Consider the following 25,483-nt stretch of genomic DNA (forward strand, 5'->3'; position numbering starts at 1 on the left):
CGCTTCTGCGGAGGCGGAGCCTGCGGCGCGGTGCACGCCGGGACGGCGGCGGGCGGGGCTGGGCTTCCATCATGGCGGCTGCGGCAGCTTCCCGGCTGTGGCTGTGGGCTGCCCTGCTTGTCCCTGCAGCCGCGGTCTACGAAGACCAAGTGGGCAAATTTGATTGGTGCGTAGGTGTGGGGCCTCTTCGGGAAGTATGTGGCTATTTTCCCAGTACCTGTCTTCTGTCTGCTCACGGCGGGGGGTTATCTTACGGCAGAACTGGCTCCAGAACTTGAGGGGCCCAGTGCAGAATAAAAATGTGGGATCCCTGGTTCAAAAATTAAGAGTTTTAAGATGGCGACAGCAGAGCATGCAACCAAGCGTTGGGGGGTCTTCTAAGCCGGTCCCTGTGTGACTGTACAGGTTGCAAGCTGGTGCAGGCGGCCCTGCCATTCAGGCACGCTCCGGGGTCTGGTCAGAGGTCGCTGTTCCCGCCTCCCCCGTCGGGCCCCGTTTCTGTGACCGTCAGGTTTCTGAGCCAGTGTGTGTCAGAGGTCGACAGCCTTCAGTGAGCTCTCATCCCTCCTCGAATTGGCATCTCTTGGGCATGTGCACAGGACCTTGGGCTTTATGAAGTCCTAAATTGAGTCGTCTCCCCTCCCTTCCAACTCAGGGCCATCCACGACTCACATCATCCCGGAGGTGGCGTTCATTCATTCATTCACCCACTCTCTCACTTACCCAGCCCTTCCTTTAGGCCCTGGAATTGACTTGCTTTTGTTTGAATCTAAATTTTGCCACTTAAAGGTTTTGTAATCTTGGGAATTGACTTAGCCGCTTTGTGCCTGTTTCTTCATCTGTGAAATGGGTTTACAAATAGTTCACTACTGCCTACAGTAGTTGTAAGAATGAATGAGATAATTCCTTTAGATTACTTAGCACAACACCTGGCTCCTTGAGTGCAATCAGTAATCGTTATTATTATTACTAATCAGGGAACACTTTATTCTTCAGAGCCCAGCTGAGCTATCTTCTCCTCTCTGAAGTCTTTTGTGTCTCAGACAAATTGATTCACATATTTGTTGAGTGCCTGTGGTGGGCCAGATATTCTAGGTGTTGTGGATACAGAGATGGGAAGGAGCTCAGTCCAGTGGGGCAGACGTATAAGTATGTGATATAAGACAACGTGACAAATGCAATGTAAGTCACATTTTTAATGATGTGGGCAAATGATATAATATGTATATATTACACGTGTGCAAAACATATGGTATTCCAATTTAGCGGAATACTGGGTATATGCAATTTACAATGGAAAAATAAATAGAAGGAAATACACCAAAACATTAAAAAGGTTATGCTGGTGGTATTTTAGGCATTTTTGATTTCCTTTTTTTATACTTTTATATATTTTTCATGTTTTCTACACTGAGCAGGCATTACTTTTATAGTCCAGATAGAAAACAGCGGTATTTTCAAAGAGAGCATGAGATTTAGAGTGAGGTCTTAGTTTTGTGTTCTGGTTCTGACAGTAGTTGGTTGACCTCAATGGAACTTCATTTACTTCCCTGTAAGATGAGAGTAATAATATTTGTTTTACATACTTCAGCGTGTTCAGTGGATACGGTGTGAAAGGATGTGAAAATGCAGGTAGAAACTGTCAAATGTCGTGTGGGCTTGTCTCTCTACCACTGGCTTAGTTTTTTCTTTTTTAGAAAAGTAGACCAAACAGTATCATGACAAGAGAAATTCAGTGTAAATGTCATGCGTGTTGAATTTGTTAGAGATTGAGGTATTTCTTAACTAAAAATAATGTGCAAGTACCTCCTGTGTACTTGATAGTATGCCATGCAAAGCTATTATGTTCCCTTTATGCTTAGATAAGACTGTTGAAAGTGATGGGATATATTCCAAGGAAGATATGAATAATGAGTCAAATAGATCCCAAACATGGTGTGAGCTAGAAAAGGCTGTAGAGAATAAAAGACCTGACCCAATCTATGGAGTTTTGTTGGGAAATTTGCATGATTTTTTCTCCAGAGGTCAGTGAAAGTAGAAGGGAAATTTGTGTTGTATGCTCATCGAGAACAGGGTTTGTGGCTCTTCTCTCATGTGTAACATGAGTGTCCAGTCCCACAACTAATGAATGCAGAGAGGACTGTAATGTTCTTGTAGGATTTAGCCCATGTGGTCTTTTGGGTGTCACTTAAGCCAAACATGTGCTTGTAGTTAGAAGGAAGACTGTTGCGTTTCTCATCTATTGGGGTGTACTCTCTCTTCTTGTTCCCTTTGCTTCTGACTACGTTGCATAGAAATCTTGCTTTTGGTCAGATTTGTTTGTTAACAAACATTTCTAATACAATGGTGATAACCTCATGTATTTGTGCAGTTGCCTTTTTCCAAAGCATTGTGTGCAGTGATGGTTGGGGCCTCTTTTTTTTTTTAAGATTGGCACCTGAGCTAACAACTGTTGCCAATCTTTTTTTTTTTTTTTCCTGCTTTATATCCCCAAATCCCCCTGGTACGTAGTTGTATATCTTAGTTGCAAGTCCTTCTAGTTGTGGCACGTGGGACACCACCTCAACGTGGCCTAACGTTCGGTGCCATGTCCGTGCCCAGGATCCGAACCAGTGAAACCCTATGCCGCTGCAGCGGAGCGTGCGAACTTAACCACTCGGCCATGCGGCCGGCCCCTGGGCCTCTTACGTTTATTTCCCTGTTCTCTTTTCCTCAGGAGACAGCAGTATGTTGGGAAGCTCAAGTTTGCCTCCTTGGAGTTTTCTCCTGGATCCAAGAAGTTGGTTGTGGCCACAGAGAAGAATGTGATTGCAGCATTAAATTCTCGGACTGGAGAGATCTGTGAGTGAACTGTGTAGACGTTAGTTTGGGCTAGAATGGCTGACCATAGTGGATCCAGAAGGCGTGTGGCTTGTGACAGCTACTAGCTGATTCCCAGATTAGGGACAAGTCGGCCAAAAGATGGATCTCTTACTGGATTCTGATACCTTTAATTTCTTTTTCTGTCTTGTCATCTTTGAATATTTAAGATATTCCTATAACTGGCCGTTGTAGTTCATTCCCTCAGTCCAGGTCCTGAGTATTCTTAAATAAGATACTGCTGCAAAAACACCTTAACCTATTTTGCAGTTAAGATTTGGATACTCTCCTTAAATTGCTTATACTGCTTTTATGTATGTTTTCAGGCACTAAAGTCATGGAAATATAATTTACAATCACTATTTTTTTATCACTGTTTTTTTAATTTTGTACATCATATGGATTTTGTTAGTCTTGTTATTGTCCATTTGTGCGTTTGATGGTAGTGGGTGGGGGCAGGAAGTGCCGGGACCTCAGACTGCTGCAGTAGTGGCTCCTCTCAACCCCGCCTCCCCTCATTACTCAGTGAGTGGGAGTGGGTCATTGCCAGTTAGCTGTAATCCTTCCCTCCCTTGAAATAAAGTTGGACGCTGCTATGCAAATGCAGACCCCCTTCAGTTCTCCCCTACTCGTCATCTTGGGTACCTCTCTCCGGTTCATAGTAACATCTGACTCTCGCGTCTCTCAGTGTGGCGCCATGTTGACAAGGGCACGGCAGAGGGGGCTGTGGACGCCATGCTGCTCTACGGACAGGGTGAGTGGAGTCTGGCTCTGTCTCTATTGTGATGTTTGCTCTGTCTCCCTGTGTCTTGGTTCCTTCCTTTTTACAGGGTCTGGTAGGGAAAGGAGAAGGGGTGTTCCCAACAGGAAGGGACGGGTATGCAGATAGCTTCTCTTTGCACTCATGCATCAGAGGTGAGGCACTGCTCCCAGGCCCTAGGAGGCTCAGCTGATGAGTTTGGGAGATGCCTCCACCGTGGTCTTTTCTCTTCTAGACGCAATCACTGTGTCCAACGGAGGCCGGATCATGCGTTCCTGGGAGACTAACATCGGGGGCCTGAACTGGGAGATTACCTTGGACAGTGGCAGGTAGAGGGGAAGAAGCTGTATTTCATCTTGGCTTGGTTCCAGGCTTTGGTGGAACACAGATCTGCATGGACAGCAACTCCAGGCCTTTTGGCTTTTCTCTCAGGGATGCCTACAGAGCCAAAAGCACCAGCTTCTCATCTTTTGCTGTTCTTGAGGTTATGGAACACGTGCGTTTACTCAGCCAGCACTTATTTTGCACCTGTTAGATGCAGAGCTCTCTGTGAGGGGCAGCATTTATTCTTTACTTGAATGCTTGTCCTAATCTTACATGAATTGAGACCTTTGCAGTGTTCTAGGTATAACAATATAATATGAAACTTCCAGGGTTTTAATTTTATGTTTAGTGAACAGCTTGAGCTACTGTTCCATCTTTACTAAAGTTGTTTAAATTGTAGGATTGTTAGCATTATCTTACTCGTAATTCATTTGGTAAATGCTTGGTGAGCCCCCAGGCAGTGGGAACACACATGTGGACGTGAGAGAGTTTCTGTCATCCCGGAACTCATTGTCAGTTGGGGGAGGCAGACATGTAGACCAGTCACGACAGTACTGTCTGATGGGTGCCATGGTAGAGGGTTGGCCTGGTTGCTGTGAAGTCCTAGGGGAAGGGAGGAGCACTCCTTAGGAGATTCAGGGCGTTTTAGGGAAGCAGTGTAGCTGAGTGGTTGAATGTGTAGTCTCTCAAGTCAGCTAACTAGAGGCAGAGCCGGGGTTAGGATCCAGATGTGTTTGACCTAAAGCCTGTATTTCGTATCTACCAAGCTATATGGCAGTGGTCTGGATTGTCTCCTCTAGCCTGAGGCTTTGGGAGTGCTGGGCAGTGCTCACTCTGTATGTGTGCTCAGTTTCCAGGCACTCGGGCTGGTGGGTCTGCAGGAGTCAGTGAGGTACATTGCGGTCCTGAAGAAGACCACTCTTGCCCTCCATCACCTCTCCAGTGGGCATCTCAAGTGGGTGGAACATCTCCCAGAAAGGTGAGGCTGCCTTCCCACCAGGTGCCAGCCTCCTGGTCCCCCTCTATAAGCCCCTCTTTCTCCTTGAAGGTGGAAGCATTTCCTTTGATTCAGGCTTACCTTATGTTGGCATTATGGGTAGTGTGTTGTGCTCATTAGATCTAGGCCTGAACTCAAAGGCCGTGGTTCCCCTTGGAGTTTCCTTCGCAGTGAGGAGAAAACTCCAGCTGGGCACTGGAGCCAGTGAAGCCGGGGGAGTGGCTCCCCGCTTGTGGTCATAGCACTTTGGACCTTTTGACTTCTAGTTCACGTCAGACTGAGCCTTTCATTCATAGTAAGGTTAGAACAACTCAAGAAGAGCCTGAGGTGGGAGCTGCGTGAGGTTTGCAGTGGTTTCTGGAGCTCCTACTGGTGGGAAGCATTGAAGCAGAGGACAGGAGGGAGGGAGGAAAGGAAAGGATCTGCTTAGACCACGTGTGGCCATTTTCAGAGTTTAAAGCAGGGACCCCAAACTCAAACTCCTATCTGGCCAAGTGCACAGCATCCAGGAGCAAAGCAGGCCCCGTGGGCCTTCTTGGGAACTGCAGTGTGCCTGGCGTACCTCGAGGGGGCGGCCTTACTCAGCTGATTGGCTCATTAGTGCCCTATGAGAATGTAGGTAGGCCTGGTGTTGCCACATCCTACTTTTTAAGAAAAGCTAGAAATCTGATTTTTACATGTAAAATCTCAGTTCCAAATGTTGACAGGTAATTCAAACTTAAAAAAGCAAGTAAACTGAGAGCTAAACAAACCCTGTTTAGGGACTGCTAGTTTGTGATATCTGGCAGCCTGGTTTTGGAGGACCCCTGAGGATAGTCCTGTCCTATGGCTAAAGCTGTTGCTCTCTGCTTTTCTTCTCTCTATCAGTGACAGCATCCATTACCAGATGGTGTATTCCTATGGCTCTGGGGTGGTGTGGGCCCTCGGAGTTGTTCCCTTCAGCCATGTGAACATTGTCAAGTTTAATGTGGAAGATGGAGAGATTGTTCAGCAGGTATGGTCAGACATTTGCCTCGAGGAGCCTTGTGGGTCGAGGAGGGGAACAGAGAGAGCTCTTCTTTGCACTGAGGACCAGGGAATTCGACTGGGCAGGTGCAAAAGCCATTTATGGCCCCTGATTCTGGTCACTTGGAGGCTGTCTTCTCCTCATCCAGCATTTATTTAAAGCCCTCACATTTGCACGTGGTGCTCTCTTGAGGTGGCTAAGAAAATTGCATAGATCTATTCATTGCCTGCAAGGATCTTGCAAGATAATACTGTAAAACAATGATAAGAAAGCACACATGACAAATACAGTAGAGAAATGTCTATCTGAAGTGTCACCTATTAAAAATGATCTGGTATATTTCTCCAGTAACCAGAAAGGAAATTGTGATTTCTCTCTAGTTTTGCAGTGATCGGGAGGCTGGGGTATGGGAAGAACTCCTTTGGAACCAGCTGTGAAGAACCTTTGTGCTCAGGCCCCCAGTGGGACCTGGCGGTGACGTGGCTGCTGAGCTGAGAGGAAGTGTAGAAATCCTCACGGGCCTTCTGTTAAGCTGTCTTTCCCATAGGTCAGGGTTTCGACTCCCTGGCTGCGAAGTCTCATCGGAGCGTGTGGTGTGGTGGACGAGGCTGTCCTGGTGTGCCCTGACCCGAGCTCACGCTCCCTCCACACCTTGGCCCTGGAGACGGAGTGGGAGTTGAGGCAGATCCCCTTGCAGGTGAGGCTCCTGCTGGTTCCCCGGCCCTGAGGCAGGCCCTTGCTGCTCGGAGCAGTCTTCTTCCCAGTGTCACTGTTTCCTTCCTGAGACTTGGTAGCAGTTGGGCGGTCAGGCCTCTGGCCGAACTAGTGTAAGGGGAAGTGGGCTGCTCTCCTCTTTGGAGAACCTGAATGGGAGCTTCTGGAGCCACATGCCATGGCCTAGTTACTTTCACTGGCAAAGTAGGGCAGAGGATGCAAGCCTGGGATGGATCAATGACTCCTTGGCTTCTAGCCCTAATCCTCTTCCTCCTTGCCTCCCAGTCTCTTGACTTAGAATTTGCAAGTGGATTCCAACCTCGGGTCCTGCCCACACAGCCCAACCCTGTGGATCCTTCTCGGGCCCAGTTCTTCCTGCAGTTGTCCCCAAGCCACTATGCTCTGCTGTACTACCATCACGGGGAGCTGAGTCTGCTCAAAAACTTCCCGCAGGTAACTGCAGACAGCATGGTTTGCTAGGATTCAGGAGGATCTAGCCAAGACATGGAGCTAGAAGTCCCTTCCTTTGAAGCTGGGGATGTTTGCTCAAGACAGAAGACATCTTTCCATGAGTGGTTGGAGAGGGGTTAGCCTTTGAGCAGAAATGGGATACTTCTTCTGAGAGCTACAAAGGATCTTTAGATTAAGGCTAGAGCCTTCCTCTGAGTCCACAGGGAAGTGGGGATATTAATTACAGCTTCCCTATAGGTACTAAGAGCAGTGTGGGATTTAGGATTGACCTGTGCCTGTGTTGGAGGTAGGGGAGAGGCCTGTTTTTAGCTGTGGATACTGGGGCCTCCCTCTGCTCTCAGATGCCCTGGCCCGTATGCTCTGAAGTTGGGAGCACTTTCAACTCCAAGGCCTGTAGAGGTGACCCTCTGCAAGGCTGCTGGTGAGTACAGGCCCCGTTTAGGAACTGATACCCTGCTTTTCCCCCAGACTGCGCTAGTGAGTTTTGCCACCACCGGGGAGAAGACGGTGGCTGCAGTCATGACCTGTCGGAATGAAGTGGTGAGTGTTGAGAACGATTGGCACTTGGGGTTTTCTTCCTTTCTCTCTGCCAGGAGCCCTGAGAACCAAAAGTCTGGGCATATTCGCCTGGTCAGTTGAACTCAGAGGGCAGGAGGCTGTTGAGAAATAAGTTCTCACTCCATTTATAGAGCTTTCTGCACACCCCTCTGTCCTGGGAATGGGACCCTCAGGTGACAGCCTCGCTTTTGTCTGGGCCTGTTAAGGTTTGCAGAGGCTTTGTGGGCAGGAGCAAGGAATGAGCTTTGCTTCTTCCGAGTGCTGAGAAGATGTGAAAGTGGAAGCTTCACTTTGGTGAGTGACAAGTGACCCTTTGGCTGAACTTCCTGCTTCTGTCCTTCTCTTTCCCCTAGCAGAAACCTGGCAGCTCTGAAGATGGGTCAGTGGGGAGCTTTTCGGAGAAGCCAAGTCCACAGGTAGAGTGTGGCATTGGGTACTGTGCCAGACCTGGAGGGGCAGGAGACCACCTAAGAAAGCTGGGGAGCAGCGTAGGCTGTGAGCAGGCCCCCTGAGTTCCCAGGCTCGGGAGGGGTTCCTCAGTCCTGTGACTTCAGTCGTGTGTCTTGATTGTTTTCGGTTGGGAGATTGGGAAGCAGAATCCGTAGAATCTGTTCTGAGCCACTTTCTCCTCCGGGCCTCAGTTTCCCCCTTTCCTGTGGGGTCCCGGCAGGTGGAGCTGAATGGTAATCTGAAGCCGGGGGTGGGGCCCTTATGAGCTTCTCCCGAGGGCTTTGTGGTCGCCCTGCCTCCGGTCTCGCCCTCTCTGGGAGGGCTCTGCTGCCCTGCGCTGGCTCCTCTGAGCAGTGTGGGGTTTGTGATTCCACCTGCTTCCTCAGGCATCTGCTTTCTGCCTCAGGAGTCACCTTTCTTTTCTCTTTGATTCTTCTTTGCATATGTTTCCTCTCCTGGCCCGGCTCCTTCTCTAGGGTCTCTGCCCCCTAGCTCTTGGACTTCCTTGGCTACTGTGCTCTGGGGGATCCCTCCAGTTGACCCATGCTTTCTGAACCCCCAGGACTCGCTGGTTTGCTTCAACCAGACCTACACCATTAACCTTTACTTAGTAGAGACGGGTCGGCGGCTGCTCGACACTACGATCACCTTCAGCCTGGAACAGAAGGGCACGCGGCCCGAGCGGGTGAGTCGGAGCCTTTGTCTTCAGGTTCTGCCCTCTGGGCTTCTCACTGTGGGGCTCCCTTTCCTCAGGCCAGGTCACAGCCATGGGTTCTGGAATCGGGTTCTCTGGACATGGGCCCTGGTTCCTCCTGAGCCACTAACTTGTCATAAATCCCTGTAACTAACAGTAAGAGCAGGTCGTATTTCTGCCAAGTGCTCACTGTGCCAGGCAGCATGCTGTGTTTTATGCACTAATTGGCTGAACCCTCTCAACAGTCTCGTGAAGTACTTATTACTGCCCTGGTTTTACAAATGAGGAAACTGTGCCTCGTGAGATTCAGGGCCCTGTCTAGTCACAGAGCTAGTGAGAGGTCGTTAACCCCACCCTGCGCTCTTCATCGCAACCTGATTTTACCTCTGTGCACATTTGGTTGTGTTCCTCAGCCTCTCTGGGCTTTGGCTTTTTCATCTCTAAGCTGTGAATCTAATGCTGGCTTCCTGTTTGCTTTGTGGGGTGTAATTGGAGCATGATGAGCGACATGGTACCCGAGAAGTGCTCAGGCTCCCCCATGGAGAGATCTGAGCTGGGCTGTGGCTCACACCTCTAGCTCACATTGTTGTGTTGGCTCCTGTGAATGCGTGCTTTCATGTTGGAGTCCAGGTAATGGCTGTGTTGTTTACACGTCAAATAGTGCCGTGACACTAACAACTCCTGATGCCGTGAATCTCGGGGTCGGGTGCTCTGGGAGGCGTATGGACTCTCACTGACTGCAGTGGTCTTGACCGTTTGGCTTGTAGCTGTATGTCCAGGTGTTCTTGAAGAAGGATGACTCAGTGGGCTACCGGGCCTTGGTCCAGACAGAGGACCATCTGCTACTTTTCCTGCAGCAGCTGGGTGAGCAGACCTCATTCAATCCATTTTTTTTTAGGCCTGTCTATGAGTTCCGATCAGGCTATATTTTTTGGGCTGTGGATAGGCTTCTGGAAACATTCAAGTATACCCTGAGTGTTTTTTCCAGAGCCGTATGCCACTGGGTCTTGAGTAATTTCTTAGCATTCTAGGGTGAGGTATAGAACTTTGCTCACTTGACCTATTGAATCCAGTCCTTTGCTCTGCCATTTCTCTTTTCACACAAGAGTGATGGAGATCCCTGAGCCACCCAGAAGAGTCCCTCCAGAAGATGGGGGAGGCAGGCCTAGCTTTTGTAACCATGGTTTCTGTAGCAGGGAAGGTGGTGTTGTGGAGCCGTGAGGAGTCATTGGCAGAGGTGGTGTGCCTTGAGATGGTGGATCTCCCCCTGACAGGGGCACAGGCTGAGCTGGAAGGAGAATTTGGCAAGAAGGCAGGTAGGAACCGAAGAGGCTGGGACAGCAGACTTGCTGGAGGGGGTGCTCTGGGAGTGGGTTTGTTAGTTGGACCCCAAGAGATGCTGTCTCAGGGCCCCCCTGACTTCCTGGGTGCAGCCATTTTGCCAGTCTGTTCTGAACTAGCTGTGCGACCAGTTTCCAGTGCATTTGTGCCCATATGGTTTACGTAACCATTCTCTTCTCTGAAAGGAGTGACCTGTGACTCCCTCAAGGGAAAGAGCACAAGGAAGAAGAACGTGCACTTAGTGTAGTAAGAGCTGCCGTTGCCTGAGTACCTAAAATTTGTCAGGCACTGTATACCCATTGTGCCCAAAGCAACAGCCACAGCTTTCGAACAGACATGACTGGGCTGGTGTGGGTGTTGTGGTGAGAGTCCAGTGCCCTCTGAAGTGGGCCTCAGTCCCAACACCCGGGATGAACTTGGCTCCCTCTGTTCTGATTCAGTCCTGCCTCCCACCTCTCTGTCTTCTGTCCATTCACCTAGCTATCCAACAGGTATTTACTGAGGGCCTGTTCTGGGCCAGGCACCCTGCTAGGCATTGCAAATTTTCTTAAGCTGAGGATTAATTTGACTTTACTATTTATTTCTGCTGCCTGGATCCAGCGATTCAAGGTAAAATCTGCTTGCTGCTGCCTTGTTGCTCGTTGCCTGCCCAAACGCCTAGCTTTTGGTTAATTAGTTGTTTCTCCTGACTTGCATCAACGAGGTATATACCACGTGTGTGGACTGCTGTGCCTGTGTCTTGTCCTGTTTGCTTCTCACTTCTCTTCCTTGAGCTGAGGTTGATGGAAACTAGGATAAGCAAAGGCACTACTCCTCTTCAGTGAGCGCCTGCCACTTACCCTGCACTGCGCGAAATCCTGTATGTACATCATGTGGTCTAATCTTTGCAACAGCCCTGCAGGTTACATGCCATTTTACAGATGAGGAACCAGAGGCCAGAAGGTTAAGTACATTTCCCAAGGTCACCCAGCTAGTAAATAGTGGAGCTGGGATTTTAATCTAGGTCTGCCAGACTCCAGAGGCCATGGTCTTTACTGTGCTACCTTGTTTCGGTGACCACATCTACTCTATGGAGATTTGAGGGTGGTGGCCTCATTGATGTAGTCAGGGGTAGAGTGAATGAGATCGCCCTGGGAATTGGCTGCAAGTAGGTCTCTTGAATGCAGGTTAAACAGGTGACAAAGTGGAAATGACGCAGTGGGAGGTGGAAGTACCTGTTCATGATACACATATATCTGCACCCCTGCACCCCCACACCTCTCCCACTTCTGGTCTTGTCATGGCACCCAGAAGCCTTCCTCTGGCCATTCTGGATGTGAGGCTGTGGTGGAGACATGCACAGTGTGGCTGTACCCTGCATGGCTGCTCCCTGACCCCTTAGTCTCCTGTTCCAAGATTCCAGGCAGGTGAAGTCCTAAGAGCCAGGTGAGTAGGTTCTGGAAGTTCCTGCATGGCTGCACCTGAGTGTGAGACTTGGCTTCAGATACAGGACTGCCCCTTGGGCTTGTAGCCTCGGGTGTGGATGACTTGAGAGGGAGAGCTCCCTCATTAGGAAAAGCAAATACTTTCTTGCTGGAAACACCTAGTCTGATGAGGTGTGAGCCTCAGCTGCATTACCTTTTCCTTGACACCAGACGGCTTGCTGGGGATGTTCCTGAAGCGCCTCTCCTCCCAGCTCATCCTGCTGCAGGCATGGACATCCCACCTCTGGAAAATGTTTTATGATGCTCGGAAGCCCCGAAGTCAGGTTAAGAATGAGATCAACATTGACACCCTGGCCAGGGATGAATTCAACCTCCAGAAGATGATGGTGATGGTAACAGCCTCGGGCAAGGTGAGAGGGGTTGAAGCCCCAGGTCCCAAACCTTCTGAGGTTCCGGGAGTGGAACACAAAGAACCTTTGGTAGGGATTGCGCTGGCTCTAATTTTCAGGGATGGAATCAGTTCTTTGGTTTGTCTTTCTAGTAGTGAGCCAATTACTTGTTTATCTTGCAGCTTTTTGGCATTGAGAGCAGCTCTGGCACCATCCTGTGGAAACAGTATCTGCCCAATGTCAAGCCAGACTCCTCCTTTAAACTGATGGTCCAGAGGACTACTGCCCATTTCCCGCACCCCCCGCAGTGTACCCTCCTGGTAAAGGACAAGGTGAGGCCGGCCACCTCTGATATGAGCCAAAGTGGGTGTGGCTTTTTGGTGTTTTGTAACTTAAAGTTTATCCTAGGCCTTTGGAATTCTGTGAGTTAAAGTCAGTTGTTCAGGGTTAGAGCTGTTTCTTCCTGGCTTTTGGCTGAGTGGAGGACCCATCCGAGACTGATGTGGAATTGATTGTAAAGTGGTGTGACGTCACCAGAGCCACAGTGAGCCAGCTCTGCTTCTTCCCAAACACAAGCGGCTGCTCGGAGCTAGATGACTGTTTTCTCTAGATGAGGGACGGCAGAACACAAAGCTCTGCCCCCAGAATCAGACGGCTGTTTGTGGGTTCCTTCTCGTGTCAGTGGAGAGGGGGCTTGGTAGACATTCTGCAGGCATGTGCCCTGGGGTTGCTGAATTCTCAGTTGACCTTTTGCTTTGTTCTCAGCACATCCAGTTCTCGGATAGCTTTGGAGCTAGCGGCAGTTTGACGTTTATCCTTTTGACGCATTACCCTTGGGGACCACTCACCTTCAGCCAAGGTTTTATTTTCCACACAGAGGGCAAAGACTAGGGAACTCATCGTTGAGCTTTCCAGATTTGCCCTTAGGATTTGCATCCTTTTCGTGTTGGGGGAGTCTGACAGTTTGCCCATTTCAGGAGACGGGAATGAGTTCCCTCTATGTCTTCAATCCCATTTTTGGGAAGTGGAGTCAGGTGGCTCCCCCAGTGCTGAAGCGCCCCATCTTGCAGTCGTTGCTTCTCCCCATCATGGATCAAGACTATGCCAAGGTGCTGCTGTTGATAGATGATGAGTACAAGGTACGACATCCTCAGAGTGGCTGCAGAACATCCAGGTGGAGTCGAGTGGGGGGAGGAGTGGTCAGACAGCAGCTAGTGGACCAGAGATGGAGCTGTCTGCAGGCAGGACACGTTTGGGCTTCAAGGGCGTCTCTAAGCAACTTGAGTGCTCTTTCTGCGTTTGTGAAAACTCAGGGCCTAAACAGGACTAAATTTAAGCCCTAATTGAGTTCAGTAGACTTTAATTCATTTAAGCTTTGCTGTTTTATTCTTAAGGCTCTCTTTGATGGGAAACAATAATGGGTCTTGAGAAACTGTGCTCACAGATTCCTTTTCCGTAAACCCTTTTCTTGGGCTCTTGGTTCTCAAGGTCACAGCTTTCCCAGCCACTCGAAATGTATTACGACAGCTACATGAGCTCGCCCCTTCCATCTTCTTCTATTTGGTGGATGCAGAACAGGGACGGCTATGTGGTTATCGACTTCGAAAGGTAGGCAAGGGGCATCCTGGCAGGACCCTTTGTAGGAGGGATGTGGGTGTTCTGGTTATTTGGCCAGAAAGTGAATTATACTATTTCTTCTGTTGTAAACTTGGATCAGCATAATTCTAGTGCCTGATTCAAAGTCAGTCATTTTCGTATTTATTGAGCAGCTACTACGTGGCAGGCATAGTTCTAGGTGCTATGAGAAGAGCAGTGCACCATAGACTTTGTCTCTGCCCCGTGGAGCTCTCATTCCACATTCCTTTTCTATAGCAGAGAGATGGGACGTTCTTCTCCATTCTTCAGAAGTTGGGAGGTGGGAATGGTGATTGACTGAAAGTACTTTCTATGTGAAGATGATGTTATTGACCTACACTTGATAGAATGTGTGCTTTGAATTTTTTTTTTTTGAGGAAGATTAGCCCTGAGCTAACATCTGCTGCCAATCCTCCTCTTTTTGCTGAGGAAGACTGGCACTGAGCTAACCCATCTTCCTCCATTTTTTTTTTTTTTTTTTAAGATTTTATTTTTCCTTTTTATCCCCAAAGCCCCCCGGTACATAGTTGTGTATTCTTCGTTGTGGGTTCTTCTAGTTGTGGCATGTGGGACGCTGCCTCAGCGTGGTCTGATGAGCAGTGCCATGTCCGCGCCCAGGATTCGAACTAATGAAACACTGGGCCGCCTGCAGCGGAGCGCGCAAACTTAACCACTCAGCCACGGGGCCAGCCCCCCATCTTCCTCCATTTTATATGTGGGATGCCTACCACAGCATGGCTTGCCAAGCGGTTCCATGTCCGCACCCAGGATCCGAACCGGCGAATCCTGGGCCGCTGAAGCGGAATGTGCGAACCTAACTGCTGAGCCAACAGGCCGGCCCCTGTGCTTTGAATTTTATTTCTAGAACTAGGATCGATTTACTGTGACCCTGACATACTTGAGTCCAACTCTTGCAAACAGTGATACACACTGGTTCTGAGGTTCTCAAGGGGCTGGCCTTGGCCTCATCAGCAGAGCTGTGTAGAGGAGTAATTGGTGGTGTGTACTCCGCAGAGGGCTCTCCCGTCCTCTCTGTAAGGCCTTGGAGAGGCGCTATAGTGTAGAGTTTAAGCGCTTGGACCCAGCTGCCTGGCTGGGAAGCCTAGCTTTATCACTTACTAACTTTGTGTCCTTGGGCATCTGACTTCTCTGGTCCTCGATTTTCTTGTCTGTAAAATAAGATGATGGTAGTACCTACCTCGAGGGTTGTTGTGAGCATTCAGAGAGTTGATACATGTAAATCACATAAAGCAATGCCAGACATGTGGTAAATGCCATCTAGGTTTTAGCTGTTATTGATGTAAAAATGCAGTGCCCTTTCCTGACATTTTGTAACAGCTAACCTTTAGCGTAAACAGCATAGGAAGTAGCCTACCCAGAAAACACATTCTTTACCCTGTGGATGAAAACAGTTGACCTTCCAATTTGATTAAAAAGGGACCTTGAAAGAGACAATTCTTTGTGGATAGAGGGGAGCAAACTGGAGTGTGGGTGTCATGAATCAGCGGAATCCTGAAGATGTCACTGGAGTAAACGACGGCCAAGGACAGACAAAGGAGGCAAAGCTTACATGAGATAAGCCCCGTGTGTGGTCTTAGTCTTTGACCTCCGAGTGAATTTACTGGTGACTTGATTCTCTGGGGATGTCTTAGTGAATTCTAGCGTTTCTCAGGAGCCCATGGCATTGAAGCCTTCTTTGTTCTTAATAAAAATTTTTATTATTTCAAAAAATTTAAATAAGTAATGAATGGATGCATTCTCATTGTAAAAGATTAAATTGATACAGAAGCACACAAGCAAAATGTGAATGGACTCTTTCACAGAGGACCCCGTAGCAGCCCCATGCCCAGCTGCTGCCCCAGAGGTAACTCCTGTCAGTACTTCTCTGTGCATCTTCCCACGATCCTTTCTGTGTATTTGCAGTACTGGATAAATAGCTGCACGGACCACATATATATGTGGTTCATATATATTCTTTCTTACTGAAATGGAATTGACTATATTTCTTAATATGAAATTTGTTTTTTTATTTAGTGTGTTTTCCAGTTCATTATTTTGTTAAACCCATTTTTTATTAAAGTATAGGTTGAGAAAATTGCAAAATCAGAGGTTACGGCTCAGTGACCCTTCACAAAAGGAGCACACTTGTGTACACAGCAGTCAGATCAGGAAACAGAGTGGTACCCGTACCCCAGGAGGCCCTTGTGCCCCTTTCCAGTCACTACCCCCCACAGGGATCTGGGTAATTCCACAGTATGGATGTATAAAAATGTATTTAACCATTCAGGTTTGTTTATTGGTTTTTTATGACTCTAAAGAACATTTCCTGTAATGTTTTGAGGTTCTTGCCGGCTTAGTAATGCACTGCTGGCCCAGTACACAGGAGTCTTAGATTTGAGTAATAAGTGGTAAGTTTTCCTTGGCAATGATGGGATGCTGCTGAATATTTCTCTCCTTTCTTATTGGCTTTAGTATCTTTCTTAATCAAACAGAGAGTTCCAAAACTTCTTCACAGACTAGATCTTTTTTTTGTTTTGGGTGCTATTTTATTTTAGTTATTTACTTATTTTTTTGAGGAAGGTTAGCCCTGAGCTAAAATCTGCCACCAACCCTCCTCTTTTTGCTGAGGAAGGCTGGCCCTGAGCTAACATCTGCGCCCATCTTCCTCTACGATATATGTGGGAGGCCTGTCACAGCATGGCTGGACAAGTGGTGCGTAGGTCTGCACCCGAAATTTGAACCGGTGAACCCCGGGCCGCTGAAGTGGAATGTGCAAGCTTAACTGCTGCGCCACCGGGTCGGCCCCCAGACTAGATCTTTATTGCTGTTTTCATAGGAGCTATGATCTCTGTTTCTTGGAGCACAAAGGCCCCAAATAATGGACTGTAGGACATGTCTATCTACAGCTGTCTCAGGTCTAAGTGTAGCTTCCTGATGATAACTTCTGGCTCTTTTTACCCCTCCCCAGGATCTCACCACTGAACTGAGCTGGGAGCTGACCGTCCCCCCGGAAGTGCAGCGCATCGTGCAGGTGGAGGGGAAGCGCAGCAGCGAGCACGTTCACTCGCAGGGCCGCGTGATGGGGGACCGCAGTGTGCTCTACAAGGTGTGGCTCGGCAGTCTGGCCTAGGGCGGGAGCGCAAGCATCTGATCCCAGCTCTGAGATTTGGTAGATACACGACTTTGAGCAAGTCACTTAATCCCTTTGAGCCTTAATTAAGGCTATGAAATAGGCATAATATGCCCTCCTGGGTTTGTTGTGTGGATCATATGAGAGAGTCATAGTGCCTGGCATGTGGCCCCTACCCAATAGATGTAAGCTGTTATTATTAGTAGTAGTTGTAGTACTCATAGAACTTTCTGGGGTTAAACCTTAGTTAATCCATCAGAAACTGTATCTCTGTGATCCATCACTCTGGTTAGTGGTAAAGGGAGGGAGCTGGAGAGGTGACTAGGGGACAGCAAAACTTTCCTGTGAGAGAACGTAATCACTGTTTTAGGGCACGTTAAGTGCACCCTCTGGCAGGACAGAGACTGAATTGGAGGAAGAGTGTAATAGCACAGGGTAACACTACCGAGGAACTCACGGGAACGCTGCCTCACCAAGCAGGAGGCAGCGCTGTGGAGCGCACGTCTCCAGCTGCACTGTCCATGTTCAGACTTGGCTCTGCCGCAGGCTGGCTGTCCATCGTGGGTGATTTGTTTAGGCTTCCTCAACTTCTATTTTCACCAACATAGTGGGGATCATAGCACCTATGCCACAGGATTGTTTTGAAGATTAATGATAACATGCAACGTGATTAGAACAGTGTTTGTCACGCGGTTCACATTATTATTACTGCTGTCGACTTGAAGTCTTCATTGATGGATGCCTTCCACGTGGCTGTAGTCAGCTTTTCTTGTTCAGAAGGACCAAAATAACACAAATTCTAAAGTACCTTTTGACTTGTACTAGGAAAAATACATTCACTATGTAATTTTACATTTATGAAGTAAAATTTACTGGAATACTTGTGTTTTTTGATATGTTGAAAAGAATAGTAGTTAGGCCTAGGGCTTTTTGGATATATATTTTTTCTGCAAATTTTTTAGGTTATTAGTATTTTTTTCAATAAACTTTTTTCCTTTGGCTTAATTTTAGATCTATAGAAAAGCTCCAGGATAGTACATAGAATTCCCTTATATACCCCTTACCTAGTTTCTTCTAGGGAACCATGGTACATCTGTCTAAACTAAGAAAGCAACGTTGGTACAGGACTGTTAACTCCAGACTTTATTTGGGTTTCACCAGTATTTCCACTAATGTCCTTTTCTATCCGAGGATCCAGTCTAGGATCCCACATTGCATCTACTTGTCAAGTTTCTTTAGTTTTCTCTGGTCTTTGACAGTTTTTGAGTCTGTTTTTGCTTTTCATGACCTTCATAGTTTTGAAGAGTACTAGTCGGGTGTTTTGTAGAACGGCTCAATTTTGGTTTGTCTGATGTTTTTCTCATGGTTAGACTGTGGTTATGGGGTTTTAGAAGGAACATCACAGAGGTGAAGGGGCAATTTTTTTGAGTGCCAACTGGATGCTGGGCACTCTTTTAGACCCTGGGCTACATCAGGGAACAAAACAGATGAAATTTCCTGTCCTTAGGAGGCTTTCCTTGTATTTGGAAGAGGCAAATAAGAAAATAAATGGGTAAATCATACAAGATATTAAAGGGTGACCAGTTCTATAGAAAGATGCAAAGCCAAGGGTAGGAAAGGGAGTGCTGGACTTAGAAGGGGTATAATTTTCACAAGGGTGGGTAAGGAGAGTCTCATTGAGAAAGTGACACTCAAGTGAAATTTGAAGGAGTGAGGAAATGAGTCATCTGATATCTGGGGGAAGAGCCTTGCAGACAGAAAGCCAGAATGTGCCTGGAGTCTTCCAGAAATGAGCAAGGAGGATAGTGTGACTAGAACAGGGTGTGTGAGGAGGAGAGTCATGCTGCTGAGGTCAGAGAGGTGCTGGGGCCTGATCACAGGCCGTCACTCTGGCCTTAGAGTGAGACAAAGAGCCACTGGGAAGTTATGAGCAGAGAAGTGACATAAATGACCAAGGTCTGCCAGATTCTTTTGGCCTGCTGTGTTGAGACTAGACTGTAAGGGCCAAGGAGGAGAGCAGGCCGACTGACGGGGCTATTGTGGTAATCCAGGTGGGATGACGGCGGCTCACACTGGCTCGGCAGCAGGGGCGTGGTGAGAAGGGATCAGCTTCTGGGTACTTTTGAAGGTAGAGCTGATGGGCTGTGTTGGTGGATAGGATGTTTGTGTTTGTGTTAAAGAGAGAGAAAGGAGTCAGGGATGACTCAGGGATTCCAGGCGTATGACATTGATGCATGGGGAGGCCGGAGGGGAGCAGGTTTTAGGCAGGGGTTGAACAGGGCTTCATTTTGGGGCATGTCCAATTTGAGGTGAGACATCTAAGAAGAGACACTGAGATGGCAGTCTGTTGGTCAAGGCTGGAGTTCAGGGAGAGGTCTAGGCCTGGGTATGTAAACTTGGGCATTGCCAGTCCCATATGTGATGTGAAAGCCATGAGGTTGGCTGAGATCCCCGTGAGAGCGAGTGTAGACAGAAGTGCCCAAGAGATTGGGGAAATGAGGAAGAACTCACAGAAGAGACTGAGAAGGAGTGGCCAGTAAGGCAGAAGGAAAACCAGGGAGCAGGTGTCCTGGACACCAGGTGGAGAAAGTGTTTCAAGAAGGGAGTGATCACGTGGTACTAGTAGGTCAAATAAGGTGAGAACTGAGACTCATCCACTGATTTAGTGATAGGGAGGGCACTGGTAGAGGGAATGAGTGATGCTGGAGCAGTGTCCTCAGGTCAGTGAGTGGGCAGACCTGTATTGTATCTTTTTTTTTTTTTTTTTTTTTAAAGATTTTATTTTTTTTCCTTTTTCCTCCCCAAAGCCCCCCAGTACATAGTTGTATATTCTTCGTTGTGGGTTCTTCTAGTTGTGGCATGTGGGACGCTGCCTCAGCGTGGTCTGACGAGCAGTGCCATGTCCCCGCCCAGGATTCGAACTAATGAAACACTGGGCCGCCTGCAGCGGAGCGCGCGAACTTAACCACTCGGCCACGGGGCCAGCCCCAGACCTGTATTGTATCTTGAGTTACAATCTTGGGTTCCATTTACTGTGTCTGACTTGCGTAAATTGCTTAACTACTTGAAGACTGCTCATCTGTGAAATGTGGATAGTAATAACTACTTTTTTTTTGCTGTGGAAGATTCGCCCTAAACTAACATCTGTGCCAGTCTTCCTCTTTTTGCATAAGGAATGTTCACCCTGAGCTAACAGCTGTGCCAGTGTTCCTCTATTTTGTATGTGGGTTGCCGCCAGAGCATGGCTGCCAATAGGTGATGTAGATCTGTGCCTGGGAACCGAACCTGGGCCACTGAAGCAGAGTGTGCTGAACTTAACCACTAGGCCGTGGGACTGGCCCCAATGATAGCTACTTTGTAAGGCTGTTTTCGAGATTCAATGAAATGATGTAGGCAAAGCGCCTGGTGTGCAGCCCCCAGTGGACACTAAACAAATGCAGTGATGGCGAACTCAATAGGAAGTTCTTCTGACCAGACAACCCAATTCCTCTGCCAGGCTGGGCTCCAGGTCTGCCTCACCGCCTGGGGCTCACAGTGGAGTGGAGCTCATGATGTGCCATTGTGGTTCTGAAGGAGCTTTTGTCTCCCTCTCCCCAGAGCCTGAACCCCAATCTGCTGGCCGTGGTGACAGAGAGCACAGATGTGCACCATGAGCGCACCTTCATCGGCATCTTCCTTGTGGACGGTGTCACCGGGCGCATCATCCACTCGTCCGTGCAGAGGAAAGCCAAGGGCCCCGTGCACATCGTGCACTCAGAGAACTGGGTGGTGGTAAGGAGTGGCAGATACACTTGTGTTACTACCAGGGACGTGACATAGCTCATGTGCTTATGGCTGGTGTCCCTGTGTCTTAAATCCCTTCCTTGCCTCTTGTTCCAGAAACCAGTTGCTGCTTTGTGTTTTCCTAGGATCCAAAACTCCTGGTTGGCAGTAGTGGGGCTGGTTAGGGGGCTGGGCTCAGGAATCAGCCTGCTGAGGTTTGGTCCCAGCTCTTCTGTTTCCTGGCTGTACAATCTTGAGCTAGTTATTTCAGCTCTCTGTTGCATCACGTGTGAAGTAGGGTAATAAGAGTGTCCTCTAGTCCAGCTTAGAACAGCGCCTGGCACATACTAAGCACTCAGATGTCAGCTGTTTCTATTCTGACTTCTAAGTGTCTTGAGAATTCCTTTGTCTTATGGTGAACTTTGGAGAGCCTGATAAAAGTACCCTGCAAATGAGTAAACTGGGTCTCAAGGAAGACAGGTGGGGTGCTGCGTGGTTTCTTTCCTTCCTGGATGGGAGCTCTGTGGAGAGAGGCCTTCCCAGGTAATTTTGCCTTTCCGCTTGAACCAGCAGCCAAGTACCAAGCTGCCACATCTTCTCTCTGCAGTACCAGTACTGGAACACCAAGGCCCGGCGTAATGAGTTTACTGCACTGGAGCTCTACGAGGGCACTGAGCAATACAATGCGACCGCCTTCAGCTCCCTGGACCGTCCCCAGCTTCCCCAGGTCCTCCAACAGTCCTACATCTTCCCATCCTCCATCAGTGCCATGGAAGCCACCATCACGGAGCGGGGCATCACCAGCCGACACCTGCTTAGTGAGTCACCAGGGGAGGGTCTCTGACCAACTTCCCTTAGGTGGCCGCACTGAAGGACAGGGCCAGGGATGCACTGCGAGCAGAGCCCTGTTTGACCACTGTAAGGGAAGCTTAGTGAGGACGGCTTTCTTTCAGCAGAAAAAGTGCCTTAGTTCAGCTTTGCAACCCATAAAGATGACATGTCTCTCTTGATCCTCATTTCTGAAGAACCACTTCTTTTCTCAGTTCTGCGTTTTCACCTCGCTTGGGAACTTGAGCCCTGATACCATTCCTAACATAGTCTGTGCTGATGGGCTGCAGAACTGGCAAGGTTTAGGGTCTTATCCTTCTATGGTTGCGTCCAGGACTTAGTGATTGTTCAACAGGCCGCTCTGTCTGGTGATTTTACCATGGCACTTGGGGCTCTCAGCTTTGCCAGGCACCTGGTATTACAGTTTGTTCTCACGTGTGTGGGGGCCAGCCCTCTCAGCAGTTTCCTGAGTTTATTCCCCAGCATCCCTGGAAGCAGCGGGCTCTTGTGTTGCCAGGTCCTGGGGCCTCCCCGGCATCGCTGCTGCAGCCGCACATGCGGCGTGTGTTGGTGAACAGCCAGGGGACTCGCTTGGTCGGGGCAGGTGTTGCTGGAGGGAAGGGGGAGGGATGAAGAGATCCGAGTGGCCTTCTGTGCTCTTCTCTTTCATCGTTATTCATTTCTTGATTCTAGACCTTTATTTTCTGATGTCTCAAGATGATATGTGAAGAAACCAGCGTCTTCAAAAGTGGGAACCTTCATTCAGACCCTTGCGTGTTATTAGATTATTATTTTTGGCCATTTGAGGGAGCCTCATTGACCCATTTTTTGATTTGAAACTCTATTTTAAATTTCTGTGATAATGGTATTTTTGTAATTAGCTGTAATCTGGGATTGGATCACTGTGACCATTCACTTCTGTTGATGTCTTTCTGTGCAGTTGGGCTGCCTTCTGGAGCAATTCTTTCCCTCCCTAAGGCCTTGCTGGATCCCCGCCGGCCAGAGATCCCAACAGAACAAAGCAGGTGGGACCCTTGTGGGCAGTGCCGAAGGCTCTGACCTTAAGAAACCTGACGTGTTGATGGAGTTTGGTCCTCAGTCTCTGTGTGTGTGTTGTCCTGCTGTGCTCGGGGCTGGGGATGTAGCAGTGAACCAGTCTGACAGACATCTCTGTCCTCATGGAGCTTCCATTCTGGTGAGGAGATGAGGTGGACAATAAATAAGATAAACAAGTGAAATAATACTATGTCAGGCACTTGTGAATGCTGAGCAGAAAAGATAGAAAAGGGCCAGGGGCTATGAAGTGTTGAGGGATATGTTGGGGTGAAATTGCAGAGGGTGGCCTGGGAAAGCCCCTCTGAAAAGGTGATTTTTTTTGAATAACGACTTGAAGGAGGTAAGAAGCTAGCCTTGTGGATATCCAAGGAGAGCTTTCCAGGTAGAGGGACAGCCAGTGCAAATGCCCTGTGATCATATCTGGTGAGTTAGAGGAAGGGCAGGAGGCTACTGTGATTGGAGCAGCCAGTGGCGAGGACACTAGGAAATGAGGTCAGGGAGGTAATAGGGCTGGGTCATGTGGGGAAGCCAATAGCTTCTCACTGTTAGTATTAATTTTTATATTTGCAGCCATCATCGCTGCATATTTTCTCGCCTCCATCCTGAATTCTGTTCCCTTGGTTGTGAGGAACTGGGCAGGGTGAGGAGACAGTAGATCTGTGTTTGCACGTGAGGAAAAGAGGAGTATGGTTCGGAGAGAGACGGGAGGTTAAAGCTGGGGAACACATGGGAGGTAGCAGGGTTTCAGAGGAATGTGGACTGGGATACTCTAGGGGGAAGAGCAGGAACTGGCATAGTGGCTCAATGTTTTGAGTTTTTTTTTTTTTGAGGAAGATTAGCCCTGAGCTAACTACTGCCAATCCTCCTCTTTTTTGCTGAGGAAGCCTGGCCCTGAGCTAACACCCGTGCCCATCTTCCTCTACTTTATATGTGGGACGCCTTCCCCCGCATGGCGTGCCAAGTGGTGCCATGTCCGCACCTGGGATCCGAACCAGCGAACCCCGGGCTGCCGAGAAGCGGAATGTGCGAACTTAACCTTGTGCCACTGGGCCGGCCCCATCAGTGTTTTGGTTTTAAAATGGCCCTGACTTTCTTCCTTTAGTGTGGAATACTGGTCGTCTCTTATTTGTTTTAGATTTAGAAACAAGGTAGGAATCCAGATCTGTCACTCTCCACACAGCTTTCTTTGTTGCAGCCCTTCCTAACATTCAGCTGCTAAATTTTTAACTACCTAACGCAAGTAGACCTTGAAGGAAGATCCGAGGCTAGATATGTGGCTTGGAAACCTCCCTGGACTCGGGCAGGGCAGCCAAGAGATCCCCTTACAGCAGTGTGAGCGCCGGTCCTGGCTGATGTCTTACAGGGAGGAGAACCTGATCCCCTATTCTCCAGATGTACAGATCCACGCAGAGCGATTCATCAACTACAACCAGACAGTTTCTCGAATGCGAGGTATCTACACCGCTCCCTCAGGCCTGGAGTCCACTTGTTTGGTGAGTCAAGCCCACAGCCCGGCCTGTGCCACCTTCTCCGCAGCCACCCTGGTTGACAGCTGCTCTTTGTTTCACCCTTGGGAGAACAGCTGAGGATTCCATTTCCTTTCTCACTGGAGTTTGAGGTGGTGGCGGATCGCTCGCTGCCTTTCTTACGGAGTTCTCATCCCCTCTGCCTTCCAGGTCGTGGCCTATGGTTTGGACATTTACCAAACTCGAGTCTACCCATCCAAACAGTTTGACGTCCTGAAGGATGACTATGACTATGTGTTAATCAGCAGTGTCCTCTTTGGCCTGGTTTTTGCCACCATGATCACTAAGAGACTGGCGCAGGTGAAACTCCTGAATCGTGCCTGGCGGTGAAGCCCAAGAGCCACTGCCAGACGGCGGGGCCATGGGGGCGGAGGGGCAGGTGGGAAGCTCCAGCTGCAGTTCGACAGGTTGGTGGAGGACGCGCTGGGCACTCACCTCGGTTAATGTCGTGGGGCCGATGGACTCTCCTGGAGCCTCCTTTTGGGATATGTCTGATGCAGAGTCATCGGGAGACGCAGGCCGAGCTTACTCTCTGCGCCAAGTCTCAAGCGTCTTGATGCACTTTCCCCTCAAGTCCAAAGGCCACTGCCCTGTTTCCTTTCTTTGCCGATCTGTGAATGTTGCTTTGTTTTTTTTTGTAAGACCTCCAACAGATTTTTCTCTTTTGTGAGGCCTGTTCAAATTGCTTTTGGTTGGCTGTTTCCCAGGTTTCTCTAGAAATCTTTCGGACTGTTTCCCCGTCTCATGCTTCAAAGTTGGAAGGGAGCTCTTATCGACAACTCCACCTTATAGGTGCACTTGCTGTTTTACGTTGGGGAGAAAGAAGATCCATCCTTAGCTGAGGTTTGAGGACTGATCCAGCCGCTCATGGCTTCTCTCCAAAGTACTTAGGGATGAGGAAGCTATATATGGTGTCAGACGTATTTTATCTAAGCCTCCAGTTTCATGCCCTCATTCATCAGGTCGGGCCACCCACCCTTCGGTGCAGTTTATCAGCAGTCGACTGTGTAATAGCGTGTTGGTTGGTAGGTCATTGCCTATACTATTCACGCGAGATGTGTCCAAGCTGAGGCCTCGTTCATACTACTGAATTGTCTGATCCTTGACCTCACCCACTGGCTGGTCTAGCCTTCTTATAACCTCATTAAAGAAAGTTGTCCTTGTTTAAGAACTGCATTATTTATTTGTAGTTTTAGAAATAAATTAATGTGTGGGTCACTATATCTCTCTTAAAATGAGCAGATGTTAAATCTTATTGATCTTTACAAAAGGGGAGAGAATAGGCAGGGGTGGGAAGCTGCATCATGTGAGAACAGCATGCTGGATGGCTGGGCTCTTGTCTCTGTAACAGAGTAAGAAATCCTAAAGGTTTCCCTTGTTCATGGGTTTGGGGAATGATGGGGTTTTTCTTTACTGTGAAGAATGAAATGTACAGAGAGAGACCTCCTGCCCTGTGGGGAGAGAGGTACATTCAAGCGTCTGAATAAAGCAAGTGACGAATGACACTGTTGAAGTCCTTTTCTGTGGCTTCGGAACATCACTTTGAGGCTACTTTTGCA

At 48.6% G+C, this 25,483-nt stretch overlaps 1 protein-coding gene across 16 annotated transcripts; it reads left to right on the forward strand.

The window, feature by feature from the left end:
• The first annotated feature begins 15 nt into the window (after nt 1-15).
• On the forward strand, nt 16-25,429 carry EMC1 (ER membrane protein complex subunit 1). Of its 16 annotated transcripts, none has more exons than XM_008541973.2 (24): nt 16-166; nt 2,717-2,841; nt 3,548-3,613; nt 3,855-3,948; nt 4,794-4,922; nt 5,808-5,934; nt 6,494-6,643; nt 6,946-7,113; nt 7,600-7,671; nt 8,043-8,105; nt 8,702-8,824; nt 9,601-9,697; nt 10,030-10,149; nt 10,775-10,783; nt 11,809-12,008; nt 12,170-12,319; nt 12,965-13,126; nt 13,476-13,595; nt 16,591-16,728; nt 20,350-20,523; nt 21,122-21,332; nt 22,283-22,367; nt 23,762-23,891; nt 24,075-25,429. In XM_008541973.2, the coding sequence occupies exons 1-24, from the start codon at nt 72-74 to the stop codon at nt 24,252-24,254; spliced, it is 2,988 nt and encodes a 995-aa protein (XP_008540195.2). In that variant the 5' UTR covers nt 16-71; the 3' UTR covers nt 24,255-25,429. The 16 variants fall into 16 exon arrangements, with proteins under 16 accessions (XP_008540195.2, XP_008540194.2, XP_070466871.1 ...); XM_008541972.2 differs by having other exon boundaries at nt 8,046-8,105; nt 10,027-10,149; XM_008541971.2 differs by having other exon boundaries at nt 26-166; nt 10,027-10,149.
• The last annotated feature ends 54 nt before the right edge of the window (nt 25,430-25,483 follow it).

This window comes from Equus przewalskii, chromosome 2, assembly GCF_037783145.1.
Source record: "Equus przewalskii isolate Varuska chromosome 2, EquPr2, whole genome shotgun sequence".
NCBI lineage: Eukaryota > Metazoa > Chordata > Mammalia > Perissodactyla > Equidae > Equus > Equus przewalskii.

Excerpts from the sequence above, each read along its gene's own strand:
- EMC1 (XM_008541971.2), top strand. The coding sequence starts at position 72 with ATGGCGGCTGCGGCAGCTTCCCGGCTGTGGCTGTGGGCTGCCCTGCTT. Across the intron at positions 12,009-12,169 it reads TGGTAACAGCCTCGGGCAAG|CTTTTTGGCATTGAGAGCAG; the intron begins GTGAGAGGGGTT and ends TTTATCTTGCAG. Across the intron at positions 13,596-16,590 it reads GTGGTTATCGACTTCGAAAG|GATCTCACCACTGAACTGAG; the intron begins GTAGGCAAGGGG and ends ACCCCTCCCCAG.